Source organism: Xiphophorus hellerii, chromosome 17 (genome assembly GCF_003331165.1).
Source record: "Xiphophorus hellerii strain 12219 chromosome 17, Xiphophorus_hellerii-4.1, whole genome shotgun sequence".
Classification (NCBI taxonomy): Eukaryota; Metazoa; Chordata; class Actinopteri; order Cyprinodontiformes; family Poeciliidae; genus Xiphophorus; species Xiphophorus hellerii.
In genome coordinates, this window is record NC_045688.1 from 13309491 (window position 1) to 13326270 (window position 16780).

Consider the following 16780-nt stretch of genomic DNA (forward strand, 5'->3'; position numbering starts at 1 on the left):
CGTTCTCAATAAAATAAAAAAAAAAGAAATTCCACAAATTAATGTGATCAACCCACTGAATTGCTCGGCTGTATTTTCCACCAGATTAAGTCAGTTACTACATGGCACAGCATCGCAGAGCATCTGTGGCAGCACATCATTACAAAACGAGTACAGCGGTAAGGTCAAACCGGAAAACGGAGCTACACTGCCACCATGCGGATTAGTTTGGCATTAAAATACATAACAGGATAGAGAAAACATTTTAGTACAGCAACAGTCAACACATCTTTTGAGAATTTTGCGCAAAAGACTTGGAACAGCAGTGAATGATAAGGAAGTTGAAACAAATTGATAACTTTTTTTTTTTTATTTAAAATCACGTCAAAAGGTCACTTATCAGTTCTCTAAAGCACATCTTATGTTTTTCCATACCCACCTGGAGCATTATAGCCTTTCAATATCATAGTAAACATATGATTTACAGTGCATTTCAAGTTTTCTGATGTCGCACTGCTGCATCTACTCCAAATTCATGGTTCCAGGTTGATTCCAGTAGATGTCAGCAGTATTCCTTGACACTGCAAGGCATTTTTGTTTTTACTGAACAATGAGCAAACCAGTGACACTTTTTGCAAGTTGCTTACAAGAAATAAAAATATTTACATTCAGGTAAGTGGGTTTGAGCCCTTTTTTGCCATCATTCAGATACATTTGAGGTATATAATTTACAAGGCTGCCAAGCTGTTAAATGACAATCAGGAAGAAAAAAAATAATCAATCAGGTCTAAAAGATGTAACAGAAATAGTCAACGAAAATACAGCATCTATCTTTACAGAAGTGGAAGTGTCCATTATTGTTCATGCAATTCTCTTTTCAAAGCAAAACAACTGTTTAGGGTTGAGCTTAAGAACCCTGGAAGAGTTCTTAAGCTGATCCTTGCAGCTTAAGAACTGGAAGGAAAATAAAATAGAAAATAAAACACCATTTGCAGCCATTTTTTTGCTTTTAAAACACGATGCATCACTTCTCAAATATCCAGAGAATGTTCACTCCAGAGAGGCCCAGATTTACCCTCCTAGGAAAACAAAATCAACGTGAATACAGTAAAACCAATCCAAAACATAGGACCAGTAAAGTTTTGAATACAACATCCAAGAATTAGCCACAATACATGATAAATATGTCAAAACGAGCTCACCCCAGCATCCCTGACTCCTTGGTCTTGATGACATAGAGGAACATGAGGATCGTGTGGAATAGGTTGTTCCTTCCCTGTGACAGAAATCAAGATGGGTTTCATCTCACTGCTACTGTGTTCTTAGTTAGCCACAAATTATGTGTTGAGCCAGAAAAATATATAATATGCTTTGGGAAAAAAAACTTATTAAAATAGTTTTGCCACACTACACCACACACATCACTTTATTTCATTTGAGATTTGATGTGATGGACCATAAAAGGTCATAATCCCAAGCAGTGTTGAATGAAACTGAAATACTTGCAAAACACTTATTTGTCACAGAAAACAATTACAAAATAAAATTAAGCATAATAAACATTTAGCATTTCTGAAAAAAAAATATATCTTGTTTTCAGTCACCTTAGGGAGACTATAGATGTGTCCTTGGTATATAAGCTGGTAGTGAGGGGGCGTGGTGCTGCTTTGGTGGATGCAAAAGAGGTTCTCTTTGGTAACATCTACAGGAGTTAAAAACACAGACAATGGTATCAAAAAAAGAAACCAGGAAAGTTGTGATTGTTTTTATAGTTTTGTTTCCCTCGCAGTTAACAGACCAGCTCTCACCAGGTTTGTCCGGAGTGTGGCTGAAGTGCTGAGAAGTAAAAGTCTTCCCATCTGGGTACTTTGGATGTGGGGGCAGCCTGGAGTCCAAATATGTGCAAAACATATGCATGAGGATCTGAGATGAAGGGGAAAAAAAAGCAAGATTTTGTATTGATGCAACGCAAAGAGTCTTTACAGACACACACGTTAAGAGAGTGCCAGTTTAACATCAAGAAGGCGAGAGAGATTCAAAAAATACCACAAAGAGTTCTAAACACCCACTAAAATAACAGACAAAGAAAAAATCTGAGCAATCGTGACAATTCATTCATATTTGTTTGGACGCAGACTCACGGCGCAGTCGGTCGGGAGATCCGTGTCCCACTTCCTGTTCTTCAGATCACCGCCACCGTTCCAGCGAAAGGAGCTCATGCAGCCACTGTGAGACAGCTCTGAAATAATAAAAACGTATACACACTGGTGTGTTTTTTCTGCGTAATACGGCAATTTAAAAAAAAAAAAAAAAAAAGACACAATTTGGATAGTAGAACCAACCTCTTATGCGATCCACTAGATATTCCTGGTTGGATGTGATGTCCAGGTACTGGACAATAGAGGTCAGCGTGGGGATTAAGGAAGCTTTCATCAGTGCTGCCTGTCTCAGGCTGCTAATGCTGGCCTCTAGTGGAGGAAAGCGGGAAAGCTGCTAGCAGATTTGTTGCAGTAATTCCAACAGTTATTAAACATTTCCAGCTGGTCTAACCTCCTATCTGGAGCTCCGGACAGCCCATCCTCCTCAGCTGGCTGTTGACAGAGTCGATTTCTTTGACCAGAGGGACCAAGATGGTGTCACTGATCCACTGCGGACACAAATGTTATTTAGTCGGAGTTGACGTCTGCTTTTTACAGTCAAGCGCTGGAGACTTTATGAAGGACGTAACAGGTTTTCTGTCAAATTTAACACTATTACGAGTAGACGTTGAGGCCTGCATCTCCACAGAAATGTACGAACTTCGTCCAGCCAACTGGTAATTAATTTGCACTTAACCATGACAGACGCCATGTTAGCGCGTTAGCTAGCAAGAGTATATTAGCAGCTAATTAGCGGTAGCCTCAAACGTTTCGACTCTCAGAAGCAATTAAGATGTCTGAGTGCGACTCAAAGAGAGAAAAAATACATAGAATATATTAAATTTAATAGTTTCGCTTAGACAATATTTAGCACCTGGGAATAACATATTAAAGGTCAACCTGCTTTTTAAATGAATTTAAGAATTTTTAAGGATGCGCAGACACCCTGGCATACAGAGAAAGACGTCCAGTGAAAAACATCAGGACTCACATTTCTAAGCTTGGCTGTCCAGCTGTCCACGTGATCCGCTACGGCTCTGCTGGTGGTGATTCTGGCCCACACCTAAATATAAAGATATTGGAGGGATATACACGGTTCCATGATTGTTTCTACAAATTAAAATCCGCATCTTTATTTAGCCACATTTAATCTGGTTCCCCTGAATGAAATCCAGTGCAACAAACATATTAAGAAGGCATCTTGTTGGTAAATTATGTCCACCTGTGTTTTCATTTAATCTCAGTACAATCTCAGATTTTCGCTACAACATAAACAAAGGTGGTGGAATTATAGTGATGTGGGGGTCTAGTCAAAGCCTAGATCTAAATCCAATTAGGAATGTGGCATAACTTGAAAATAGATGTTCAAAAATGTTTTTTCCTATCATTCTAACAGTCTGGAGTCGTTTGCAAATAACAGGGAAGCATTTTCATCTCTATGTGTACAAAAGTTGGTATTGAGATACCACAAAATATTGATTCTGTGCATTGTGAATGCAAATTGCACACAGGTAGCCTTTTTTTCTTAACTAATCGGGTTCTTCTGAAGATAACTGCAAAACAGCATTAGTGTATTACATAAAATCAACAAAATAGACCTCTTCTGCAGCGTGTTTAGAACCCAGGTCCGTCTCGTCCTTGTGCGCCGACGGCGCCTGAGAGCGGCACGCCGGCTGGTAGAGGAACTTCCTCAAGCTCTGGGCGTAATCTCCCACAGAACGATTGTAGTTCCAGAAAGTAGGGCTGTGGCTTGGAGACACGGACTCTGGACTGCCTGCAGATGGAATGAAGCAACAGAAAATATACGTTCATAAAATATATATGAAATTAAGCTTAGAAAGATTATTAGCACATCGACTGGTACTCTGCTGAAACTTCAGTTCATGTGTAAAAGGAACTGGTTTCAGCCGAAGAACTCCTTCCCACCGAGTTGACTGCGGTGACTTTTTTCCTCCTCGGAACGCAGGAACCGCTCGAGACTCTTCAGATCCTCCATGTAGTCTTCCTTGCTTCCTGGAGAGTTAAACACCGAAGGAGATGTGCGATACCGAGCTCTCAAGCCAGAGCCTTCTGCTGACCCAATGCTGTTCTGATAGGGAGACGAGCCTGAAGACTGACTGTAGTTCAGCACCTAGGAATCAGACGACGTAGAATATGTAACACTAATTTAGATGCATTCTGTTTTCCTTGGCTTCTGGAAAAACATGCACCTTTCCAAAGGCCACTGAGGGGGTAAAAGGTCCTCCTGCGCTGCTTGGTGGGGATGGGCTGCCCAGAGGGGGGCTATAACCCGGTGTACAGCTCGGGGAGAACTTGGGGCTGCTGGAGGCGGGGCGAGAGGGACTGAAGCTCAGCACACTCTGGCCCTGGAGCGGAGAGGACTGGGTGGGAGCTGGAGTCTCTTTCTTCTCTGGCTTTTGTGGAGGAGAGGGCTGGATATCTGCAAGGGAAGTGACAAGAAGTCACTTCAATATTCTGATAACGGTATTAAGACAGCTTAAAAACAACTACTAGGCAGAAAGCAAAACCAAAATCTGAAATTCTGTGCAGACGTCAAGAGAAACGTACTTGTGTTCCTCAGACCCAGAAGGTGATGCTGCTGAGGGGTAACAGCAATGGAGGACGGAGACATTGTGTATTTGAAATACTTCCAGAAGTCAAAAAGAGCATTGAGACTGAAAAGAGAGGCGAGGACCAGTTCTGCAAGAACATGAAGAAAAAAAAACACAACAAGAACTTAGGTGTAGGATTTAATTTTAGGAATTTATTTTGAGCGTCTCTGGAGTTAGAGGCCTAATTTAAGAAACCCTTGTATAGACGATGGGTAAGCAGCGCTCTTATTTTGTAAGAAAGAAAAAAAAAACAGTGCAGTGGAATCTCACCGATGTACCAGATTGGCCAGTAGGTGATGTTGTAGTACCTGCTCAGCAGCTTCCCTGACCTACAATGAAGTAACAAAGACACAGCCAAAAAGATGATGAGCTACAGAAAATGCTACATATTGCTTCACAGCTATGATTTCTTACATTTCCGTGTAAATCATGCCAGCTAAAGAGACGTTGAGCACAGCCCAGGCGAGAACGATCTGCCGAGCCTGCTCCTCCCTCCTCATCCTCAGCGCCTTGTCTATCATGCTGGGCATCCCTTCCTGCGGTGGGGTCAGCATGGCTGTCACTCAGACCAGGCTGGAAAAAGTTAAAAACATTGAGTAAAGAAGTCAAACGTGAACTTCGCGCAACAGTACGCGGACTTGTTTAACTTATTTAGCTACAGAACTTAAAGTAGTTTGACCTGAAATAGTGCTGTGGAACATGAATGTCAGCAGAGCTGTTAGCTGAACGGTTAGCTAACAATCAAAACAACGGTAACAGTGCTCCAGAAGTTTGGTTTTACTTTAAAACTCCGTTATCTTTAAAAGTAACAGCCGTTTACAAAGGCAAAAAATGAGAAACAGAACGTGAAAAATGCAACAAACCACATACCACGCTGAAATGAATGAAAGCAGCGGCGCTGAATATTTTTGTATTTCTAAACGGAAGTCTCATGAGCACTTCCGGTACAGGGTTTTCATAGTAAGAGCTTTTGGTAGAATTACTGCAACTTACTTGAATGCGTTTTTTTTTTTAAGAGAATATAGTATTTTTACTGGTACTTAAAATATTGTAATAAATTATGTATTTAAATACAGTATTTTTACAGGTCTGTCAGTTTACGTGGGGTAATAGTCAGAAATGAAGTTAAATATTAAAATTAAATTCGACTATTATAAAATAATAGTCAAAGCTATTACAAAATATTACAAAAGCTAACAAAGGACGTGAGAAAAGTGCCAACCAGGGGCGACAAAGAGCCCTCGATTTGGAGATCATGTTTTCAAATATCTACTTGGGTTAATAAAAAAATATTCTACTTTTAAAATTAAGAACAGACAAGTGTAATGAATGTAAATATTCAGAGGAAAAGTCAGTTTTATAGTTAAATAAACTGGTATGATTTAATGTCAGTTTGGTGTTTAGTTATTTGTGGCATGTGCTTGTTGTCCAATGTCATTTATTACAAATCCATCAACCAACCAACTGATAAATGACAACTTTATCTGCATTCTTGGAAGCACAAGCAAAATGACAGATTTAATACAAAACAGTTCACGTAACAAGGACATACAACAATTTAAATCATCAAGTAAAAAACGGCTATTCCTGCAAATCCAATAGGATAACAGTTCCCACCATGTCAGGATATCATAAAAAAATCTAGCTGGAAAAATAGATATTAAACAACAAGTTGGGCATAGGAAACATCATTTTACAGATACGACAAATACTGTAGCAGCATTAATATGGCAAAAGAAAATGAAAAGAATTTTTATGTCATGTTATAAAATGTGGCATCGGTTTGACAGATCATTTTAGAAGTATGCGGTAAATCAGATAAGTAAGTAATAGTACTGCAAATACTATAAATAAATAAAATCATCTCAAGAGGCACTGTCTTCAAGGAGGAGGGGACAGGGACTTTTCAGAGCTATAACCTCCAACATCTAAACCATAGTCCTCATCATTCAGTTCGTCTCCACCTCTTCTCTCCTCTTCGTCGTCGTCGTCCTCCTCGTCCTCTTCTTCTTCCTCCTCTTCCTTGAAAACGTTCTGTTCCTTTCGAGTGGTTCTGTCTCTCTTGGGCCCTTTGCAGATCTTGAGGTGACGTGTGAGGTGGTATTTAGTAAGAAAAGCTTTGTGGCACTTCTCGCAGACAAAGTCTCTCTTGCCCTCGTGAGAGTTCATGTGTTTTTTCAGGTGGTTGGTTTTCAGGAAGTGCTTGTTGCACTTTGTGCACTGAATCTGGCGCTCACTATCAAAACATAGGAATATATATATATATATATATACAAGGTATTTAATATAAAAAAAACAAAACATGAAAACAACAATGAAGAAAACAACACGTACTTGGTGTGAGAGAACATGTGTTGTCTCAGATCTTGTTTCCTGATGAACGATCTGTCGCAAAGGTCACACTTGAGCTTCTCTGCGCCGGTGTGGATGAGCATGTGGGAAGCCACGTGAGATTTCTGAGTGAACGACTTCCCGCAAACTGTGCATTTGTAGTTCTTCTGACCTGTCCAAACAGAAAAAGGTAGGCGATGTATTCAGGATTGCAGTTATTACTGATGCTACACTGAAGGATAACTCAACTGTAACATCCTTTCCTTACCCTAAACGAAGGTTAGTATCAGAAGTGAGCCAGTGACGAAAACAAGCGTTATCCAGCCAACGGACAATAAATTTGCACTTTCACATAGAGGCAGAAAAACTTGCCAGCCAGCAAGGGATGTGTTAGCAGGTAGTTAGCGGTAGCCTCCACTGCCTCGAGTCACAGAAGGTAAAGACAATGTCTGTGTGTGGCTCAAACTTTCTTTTTTTTTTGCTAGACAAAACAGTCTTGCAAGAAAAGAAACACTACACATACAAGACAAAATTCCAGACCTGTTATTAATTTATCTAATGTCAAATTAATAATAATAAAAAGGAAATGCAAGACATTTAAGACCATAATTTTGGATACATAAATTTAGGACTTTTTAAGGATGCACAGACACCCGGTGCAAGGAAAGAAAAATTCAGTGAAACTGGGTAACTCAATGCTCGACAAAATCCTTACAGTACCTGTGTGAATCTTGAGGTGCATCCTGAGGTTGCTGGGATCGCTGAACGCCTTGCTGCAGTACTCGCACTTGTGCGGCTTCATCCCTACGTGCCCCATGAAGTGCACGTTCAGCTTGGTGGAAGTGATGAAAGCCCGAGAGCACATGCTGCACTTGTACTTCTTCTCCCGCACGCTGCCCTGGCCTCTCCCCCTGGAGGTAACGCTGTTGGAGTTCCTGTTAGCGCTGCGGCTGTCGCCGTTTGCCTGTCCCGCGGCGGGGTTGCTACAAGGCCAGGGGGAGGACGAGGCGCTGGAGCTGCTGTTGAGAAGCTTTTCCTCGGGTGGAACGTGTTGCTGTGACTGCAGCTCTTGTTGCTGCTGAGGTGGTGCCGGCTGTTGCTGTTGCGTCTGGGCGTGGTCCTGCAGCGATGGGCTGTGACTGTGTGCAGGCTGGTTATGGCTGTGGTTGCTGCTATGGCTGTTGAGGTGAGACTTGAGCTCGGAGAACGACGAGCACTCTTTGCCACACTGGCAGATCTGGCCGTCGGGGACCTGAGGAACACCTGGAAGAATAAAAACGGTCATCAATTTCTCAGTTCAATGAGCTCGTTTAAAAAAAAAATTGAAAACCTAAAGTTGTCTGAATCAATGGGAGACATCTCTGCATCTAGACATCTACAGTTTTCTCACAGTAAAATTTAAGCGCTTTTAAAGCAGTTTCAAGGTCGGTTTTCAAACTTTTCCGTTGCCGCACTTTGGAGATAAAAATAATCCAAATGAACTAAAGAAGACCGTTTCAATTTCACTTTTATTTTCATACACAATATATGATATGTATTACTGTTTTTAATGTCTTGTGATAGACATCGTCTTTGCTGTACAACCTACAGCAAAGACAAAGTAAACTAAAATGTAACAAAGTGTTAAGTTTTCAAATGTCTCATAAATACACCTTACAAAACACTAATTTGACCCAAAAAAAAAAAATCTCCCAATTTAATAACCTCGTTTGACATCTAAAATATATTTTATTTATAAAATTTATTTATATATATACTTCATTGTACTTACACAGACCAATAAGCCTTTGAGCCATTGGGAATAATAAAATTCCAAAATACATTTTTTGGGGATGGGCGAGGGCGCAAATGAGCAAATATGAATAATTTTGGTAATTCTAAACGACCTAAAACAAGGGAAGTTTCGTCTAAATCAAATTCACACAGCGAGAAAAAGATGTGTGTCTTGTGAAAATACGGTTTCAACTAGAAATAATGTTTTCCAAAAATATAGGCTTTTCAGAAAGCGTTAAGATTACAAAACGATGCGGTTTGAATTTGAAGCGCTTTCAAGGACTTTATACAGAAGTCGAGCTCTTTTCAAGCCTTGAAATTCTATCATGTTCAAGGATTTCAAGTACCCATATGAACCCTGAACCTGGGAGAAAAGATGGACACAAGTAACAAAATAAAGAATGACAAGTATCATAATAACTGTTTCTTTCTCCGAAATCAAATCCCACGCTTTCCCAGATTGTGATGAAACCCTGTAATAAGTCCCCACTGGCTCAGCCAATCATAACCACATGCTGCGTCGTCTCCTCACCCATCAGCCTGCAGTAGTCTCGGCTGTAGTAGAAGAGCAGCTCCTGGTCGGGGTGAATCTCTGTGGACGTACAGAAGAACAGCTTCCCGTTGGCGGGGTACGCCACCAGATTTTGCTCTTCATGGGTCCTGAAACACCAAAACGTTGCATTTCGTTTGTAAAGGCAGCACACCGTTTTCCGCCTCCGGCGCGTGGGAGTGATCGGGGAATCTACCTCGCCTTGCGCACAAACATCATCCAGTTGCACTCGTTCTCATCGGTCGTCACGATGTAGAACTCCAGCACGTTGTTGTGGTACATCTACGGCGACGGACATGCATTTCCATTCGTTACTTTTGACGTAAAAAGCGCTACTGCTCGTGGATTTAGACAGGTGCGTGTCAACAGACCTTCCAGATCTGAGGCGTGTCCTTTTCTGGCCAATCAGAGAGGTCCACGTTGCTGCAGTGCTGCCCCACCATTGGCCCGAAGCAGGTCCTCGGAGGAATGACGTCCCGCGCAAACACTCCTGTAAACATGTTGGGAAACATTTGATAAAATAAAAATGAATTTCTAAAACCTAAAACAGGGCTGGGTGATAAGTCGATTTTATTGATTAATCCAATTTTTGGTTTTGAAGATTTAATTTTTGGAAAATCTGGATTTCTTTTTTTTTTTTTACATCAATGCACCGCTTGCTTCCACAGCTACGAGTGACCTTTATAATTCTAGAAGATTTTTCTCATTAAAATGATTTTATCTTGTTCATTTTAATAAGTTCTTCTGGCAAAAACACACTTTCTGCTAATATTATTGATTGTCTTTATGATTAATCCAAAAAATGTGTAGCTTTGTACTAAATAGTTTGTCCCGCAACTCAATCGTTTGAAATAAAAACCACTTTTTGAAAATATTTTCTGTCACTTGTAATTTCTTTTGAAATCATTTATTAAAATTATAACATTTACATAAATTCCATTTTTAAGCCATATCGCCCAGCCGTAGCTAAGGGGTGTTTGATCTCTTACCAAGCGGTTCATCGGTTACAGAGATGCGAAGACAGAGCGGACGCGGCAAAGAGAGGCGAGCCCGGCTTTGGATCGGCGCGTCGGGGATGAAGGTGACCGGACCGTGCTCCGGACAGTCGGAGGCGTATGAGCGCTCACACAGTGTGCACCCTGAGGAGAAATCAACAGCGATCAGCAGATGTCAGAGTCAGAAATGTACCTTCGAATGTTTCAAATTGTTCATTTCAGGATTCGTACACTTTTTACACAGTAAAATTCAGGCATTTTTAAAGTAAGTTTTCAAACTTCTCCAGCGTCATCACACTTAAAATACAACAAATAGAAAATGCTATGTTTCGAAATGTCTCTCTCACACGCCCTACGTATCTGACAGGTCCCAGAACGAAACACTAACTTAACAAAAATTCCCCAATTCCAATAACTAGCGCATAAAAGATGAGACAGTCTTTATTTCAGTGACGGATCAATAAGTCAATGATCGATTACGAATAATAAATAGTGATTGCACTGAAAGAATCCAAACAAATTGTGTTAAGGTAAATTGCCTTCCTGCTCAAATTAAATGAGACGTTAAATTAAACATAATATACAAAAAAAAGTTACAAAAAATGTTCTTGCTCAGTTTTCTGGCATTTCACAAATAGAAATAGTTTTGGTCACTCTACCTAAACTAAAACAAGAAAAATGTCTGATTTAACTTCAGACAGTGGGAAAGAAAATGTGCATGTCTTTTTATTAGGTACCTGGTTTCAACTGTAAATCACATTTTCCAAACATTGGCTTTTAATAAAGCGTTGGATTGCACTTCATTAGAAAACTATGAAGTTTCAATATCAAGCACTTTCAAGGACTTTATACAGAAATAAAGCACTTTCCAAACCCAGGCATCTGTACAAACCGCGTGATTGTTTCTGGTCTTAACAAGCCGTCTGTAATCGTCCGCTTATACTCACAGATGGAGCAGGGGGCGGCCATGTTCTCCTTGCTGGGAGCCGGATCCTCCAGCTGCAGGGTGGAGTTGACGAGGACCAGGTTGTTCTCGGGGCCGAGGGCCACCTCGGCGGTGATGGAGGACACGTTGACCGCCTCCAGCCCCATCCCCGAATGTCCGTGGAGAGACACGGGCTCCAGCTGGCTGGGGTTGGACATGGAGCCGGTGAGCACCACGCTCACCACGCTCGGGTTCATCTCTCCGTTCCCGTGGAGCTGCTCCCCGAGCCCCCCGTTTCCACCGCCTCCCGCTCCCCCGCCTCCAGCTCCTCCCGTCCCGGAGCTTCCCACTCTGGCTCCCAGGTGGTCCGGCTCCATCACCACAGGAAGCTCCAGCACGGGGGGCCCGTGGAGAGGCATCACCCCCCCCTCGTGAGGCTGAGGCTGCCGTCCTCCGCCGAGCTGCTGGGCGTCGGACACCGCCACCGCCACCACCCGGTCCATGCTGGCTAGCTCCTCCCCCATCCGGTCAGGAGACAGCGGGCTGTTAACGCGTGACTCCATGGCCAGCCCTGTGGAGTCCAGCTCATGAGGGCCAGCCTGACCGCTGACCTGCCTCGAGTCCAAGGGCACCAGGCCCTGCTCCAGAGGGCCCCCAGGCCCGCTGTAGGGGTCCAGACTGGAAGGGTTGTTGCTGGCCACAGACAGCGTCCCGTCCATGTTAAGGCTGCTGGGATGAATGTACTGAGGAGGTGGACGGTCTGCCAGGTAGGACAAAATACCTTATAAAAAGAAAGAGACCGTAGATACTGGGATGAAATATGAGTTACTGTTTGGTTTTTATGTCTAATAACAACAGATACAAATCACAAACCCACCTGGCAGTAGGTGTCGGAAGTAACTGCTCTCCAGGTGGGGATACGGCGGAGGAGGCAGGGAGTAATTCCTCTCAGGCAGGCCACACATCACCCCTCTGTCGCTGAGAGGACCCATGGGCAGCATCAGGGACAGAGCAGAGGGGAGAGAGCCGAGGGACGGGCCCAGACTGGGGATGGCCACCGGCATGCCTGAGAAAATCAAACATGCGAACGAACAGGGCTCAGACAGAAATAAATACATTAAATTAAACGACGAGAATATAGTTATAAAACTATAATGCTGCGAGAATAAAGTCATAATATTTCAAAAGGTCATAATATTACCAAAATAAAGTCATAGTATAACAAGAAAAAAAGTCATACGAGAATAAAGCCATTGCACTATGGAAATAAAGTTGTAATACTACAAGAAGTAACAATATTTCCAGAGTAAACTCACAATATTACCAGAATAAAGTTGTACTTTTATGGAAATAAAATTGTACGAGAACAAAGGCGTAACAATACCAGAATAATCATAAATATAACTAGAATAAAATCATAGTAATATGACAAAAAAAGTCATATTATTATGAGGATGAAGTCAAAGGACTGAGCAGAATAGTGTCATAACCCTTCCATAACATTACTTTATGTCATTTATTATTTTACAACTAAGGAATCACTTAAACTACCAACACATCAGCATCAGATTATTATCAGTAGCAAGCAGTGACTATATTCTTGTTTTACTACTGCAACTTCATTCTCGGAATTTTATACTTTTTATTTTATTTTATTTTTTTACTTTTCTTGGCAACAGTGGCAATATATTGAGTTATAATCCTCGTTTATGCTGATTTAAGGGTGTCAAACAATCTCCGACTCGATCAACTGTTTCCATACCTGGGGTGGGAATGGGATTGTGAGTGGGAGAAGTGGGCAGACCCAGGTGGCTGGCACTCACTGAGGGCACACTCAGCTGGTCCATGCCCACAGGACTCAGGTTCATGTCATTCATCCTGAAGAGGCAACATCAGAGTCAAGCGAGCCACTTGACCTCTTTACGTACAAGAAGTCATCATTTACAGATGTTTCAGTCCACATTTAGCTGTGTCCAGGTCTACATTTCTTCATGAAACTACATGTTGAACGTGTAGCCTTTGTAGCTTACCTGAATTCAACAACTGCTGTCCCTTTAAGAATCCAACGTGACTGCTACATGTTTCCCCCCCTTCAGCTTAAATATGAACGTCTCCAGGGAACCTCTGCGACAAAACGAGAATAATAATAATCACCGTTTTGGTGAATAACGATAAGAGGCGACAATGTAATGTAGCTCGTTAGCCGTAAAAAAACAAAACAAAAACAAACACCAGCTCTGGTTTTGCTTTTGAGCTAGCGTTAGCCTTGAACACTTACGTCTTCGCAGCACATAAAAGCGGAGCAGGCTGACGGGTTTCCACCGAACAGAAACTCGGCTATATCTCCGCGTGGCTGAAAAAGCGGCGTCCTTCCAGAAATGTTGCTAGTTTGTCGAAATAGAACAGCATAACAACACAACGCCTCCATGAACGGGGCCATGACAGCAACTTTGCCTCTATTGCGCATGCGCATTATAATTTTTTTTTCCCCACACACGCAGTTTGACGTCGATTTAGGGTTAGTTGTTTTGGAGAGCCGCAGAATGGGAAATAATTTATTTCAAATAAATAAATGAGTAATTGGCATCTTTATTCACATTTATATTTATTCGTTTATATATGAAATGGCTCTCCACAGTACAGTGCTAATAAAAATATGTCAACGTGCAATTGCTTATATTCAGGGATCTGTGCAAATTCATTATCACTTAATTATGCCTGGTGTCAGTTTGGGTTAGTTTTTATATATTACATGGGTAATTATCATTCTCGAATGCCAATATACTATTAATGTATAAAATCAACCACAAATGTTGAAGTAATCTCAAACTGTTGTTCTCTTTTACTTCCTATTAACAGTAAATGACCTGTTGTTCCACTAGATGGCGCCATTCGGTTTAAATATGGTTAGGATATTAAACTTTGCAACTCTGATAGCGTAGGAGGTTTGAAAACGTACAAATATAACTAATAAAAATCTGCATAATTGTAGAGAAACTTGCAAAACCACGTTTCCACCGTTTGTTTAGTTTTAACCACACGTTTCAAATTTTTTTATGTTCTGATTTTATGGGAAAAGACCAACACAAAGTAGTAGCGTTGCACATTAGAGACAGAAATTGACACATAGGTCTCTCAGACTGGTGGGAGAGAATCTGTGAGCAATGGTTTAAGTCTTGGCACACACTGTGAATTATCAAGACAAAACGGTCTTTTTCAGATTCTACAAGGTTTTATTCCAAGATTGACATGTTCATAAAAGCAAACGCATCCGCACAGCATGATGTTGCCCTCACAACATTTCAGTCTTTCTGATCTGACTATCTTCTTTCTCTGGTTTAGAGCAGGACTTCTTCCATCCTAGGCCAAAATCAGGGCGTCAGTCTCACAGAGATAGTTCCGTTTCCCAAAACAAATAATGTCATCCCAGCTGTTCATCCAGCCCTCAATTCCCACCTCATCCGGCGGTAGAATGGACACGCAGTCCTGACCGGACTCATCAGTGTCCCAGGCAGCTTTGGTGTTGTTGGGCTCGCCAGGTCTCCAGTATACGACATCATATTTGAGTTTGTCTCCACTGACCCAGAAGAAGCTTCCTTCCTTTAACCATGTCCTCCAGCCCGATCCACGCTGAGTGGAACATACTGTTGGGATTTTCCATTTTAAACTGGAACATCATGTTTGTCAGGAACGCCTGGTCTGCAGCGTCCAGGACGACAGCTACTGTAGGTCCCCCTTGTAGTCGAGGCAATCCCTGCGAGCATTTTCCCAGGTCTTCTCCACGTTGGACAGGAGGAAGCACCGGGAAGCGTGCTCCCTCCACCCCGGCAGGCAGCGGGAGCACTGCAGCGTGGTCCGCTTACAAAGATCCCAGATGTAGTGGAGCCGCTTGGAGGACAGGAGTTTTTGTAGTTTCTCGGCATTGCTCACTGCTAACTGTATCTGCTCTAGTCTCGTCCTCGTGTGTTTACTGTTGACAAACTCGCGAATGAAGATTAATATCAGTATGGCATGGAGCCCGCTCAAAATTCCGATCAGAACAAGATAACAGTTGGGTTTCCCGTTCCTGTTAGAGATGCTGCTCGTTAGGTCCCCAGGTGCATGGACAAGTTCTGAAGGTGAGCTGTTAGCAGACATGCCAACAAACAAAAAACAGGGAATCAAGTTCATCCCGATGTAGTTAAACAAACTACCTAAAGCTGCAGTGCCCTTAAAATATTTCCACATTTTGCCACAACATGACAATGTGATATATATCAACACAAATCTCTTCGTGAAGTGGAGAGGAAGTAAAAATAACTGGTCTAAATAGTGCAAATAAAAAGTAGCTCTTAAATTTCCAATTTCAGATCTTTGGAATAATTCTGCAGCCCAGACAGACTATTTTACATTTTGCATCTTAACCAGCTAATATAATAAATCAACATATCTGCGGTTCCTTCATCAATATCCTGTAATTTCATCCTTACCTGGAAAGACTTGTGCCATTTCCTAAATACGTGAGCAATGACATGGCATTGGTCTGTTGACTTTGGCAGCATACATTTGACCGGGTGATTTTAAAAGGACAAAAATTTGCATGTTTTAAAAGAAAACAAGGCAGTATGGTTTCCATGGCAATCTCTCCATGCCAGTTCTAGGAATCCTGCTGCTGAATCATTGGAAAAACAAAACAACAACAAAAAACCCCAACATTACTTTGAGTTCTGGTGAATTCAAATAACACATAAGATGTGCTACTTGATAATCACAATTTTGAATAAAGATGAGTAAATACAGTCAGTTTTCAAATGCTGAATTCCATTCAGTAATGGAGAAAGAAAAGCTATCCAAACCAACCTGAGTCTACATGAAAACGTCAGCCATCTTGTTAAAGCACAAAACTGCAAGTAAGCCAAACTGAGGCTCTGAGGTGAAAATATAGACATATTTAGTAAATCAGAATGCACTCAAGCGAGCCCCACTGTCGGGTTAAAAGTACCATTTGGAGATAATCTATAAGCAAGTACTGAGCTTTCCATGAAGCCCACATTTTTGTATTAAATATGTTTCTTTAATGGTCTGATTTAATATTGTAATTTCAAATGTAATGTTTTCATTGAAAAAGAGTGACAGGCAGATATGATGAATCTCGCCATGGGGAAAATTTACATGTCGCAGCAGCTAAGAACAAACAATTTAAAATGTAAAAGAAAAGCTATAGTGCCATCTAAAGTCGTCAGATAATTTCAAAAACGGTAGAAATCAAAGTCCCTGGCATTAATTTAGTCTGGAAAGGGTCACAAAATCAAATCAAACCAGTTTCTTTCTCACCTTTATTTGTCTTAAAATGGGAAAGACTGAAAAGTTACTCTATCCAAACTATCTGTAGTTTGTAACCTTTTATACAATTATACATCATATACAATTACAATGTTTTATTTTATACAATTATACATTTTATACAATTTTTCTGTTATGACTTGGATAATTAGCTG

The 16780-nt window shown here is 41.3% G+C and overlaps 2 protein-coding genes and 1 pseudogene across 3 annotated transcripts; all 3 read right to left on the reverse strand.

Moving 5' to 3' along the window:
* Positions 1-56: 56 nt before the first annotated feature.
* On the reverse strand, positions 57-5300 carry tmem209 (transmembrane protein 209). The gene is made up of 14 exons (XM_032589052.1): positions 5144-5300; positions 5000-5058; positions 4686-4817; positions 4328-4557; positions 4044-4248; positions 3716-3891; positions 3109-3180; positions 2530-2626; positions 2322-2447; positions 2121-2218; positions 1788-1902; positions 1584-1681; positions 1182-1255; positions 57-1058 (listed from the first exon to the last, which is right to left on the reverse strand). Exons 1-14 carry the CDS (start codon positions 5281-5283, stop codon positions 1004-1006), a joined length of 1677 nt encoding a protein of 558 aa, XP_032444943.1. The 5' UTR covers positions 5284-5300; the 3' UTR covers positions 57-1003.
* On the reverse strand, positions 5189-13793 carry prdm4 (PR domain containing 4). Of its 2 annotated transcripts, none has more exons than XM_032589048.1 (12): positions 13582-13793; positions 13334-13427; positions 13066-13181; positions 12181-12369; positions 11326-12084; positions 10373-10522; positions 9755-9873; positions 9580-9665; positions 9366-9493; positions 7781-8323; positions 7064-7232; positions 5189-5302 (listed from the first exon to the last, which is right to left on the reverse strand). In XM_032589048.1, exons 3-12 carry the CDS (start codon positions 13178-13180, stop codon positions 5293-5295), a joined length of 2268 nt encoding a protein of 755 aa, XP_032444939.1. In that variant the 5' UTR covers position 13181; positions 13334-13427; positions 13582-13793; the 3' UTR covers positions 5189-5292. The 2 variants fall into 2 exon arrangements, with proteins under 2 accessions (XP_032444939.1, XP_032444938.1); XM_032589047.1 differs by lacking the exon at positions 5189-5302 and adding an exon at positions 6151-6965 and having other exon boundaries at positions 13582-13791.
* A 517-nt stretch (positions 13794-14310) lies between these two features.
* LOC116736959 (CD209 antigen-like protein E) lies at positions 14311-16490 on the reverse strand (annotated as a pseudogene).
* Positions 16491-16780: the final 290 nt, after the last annotated feature.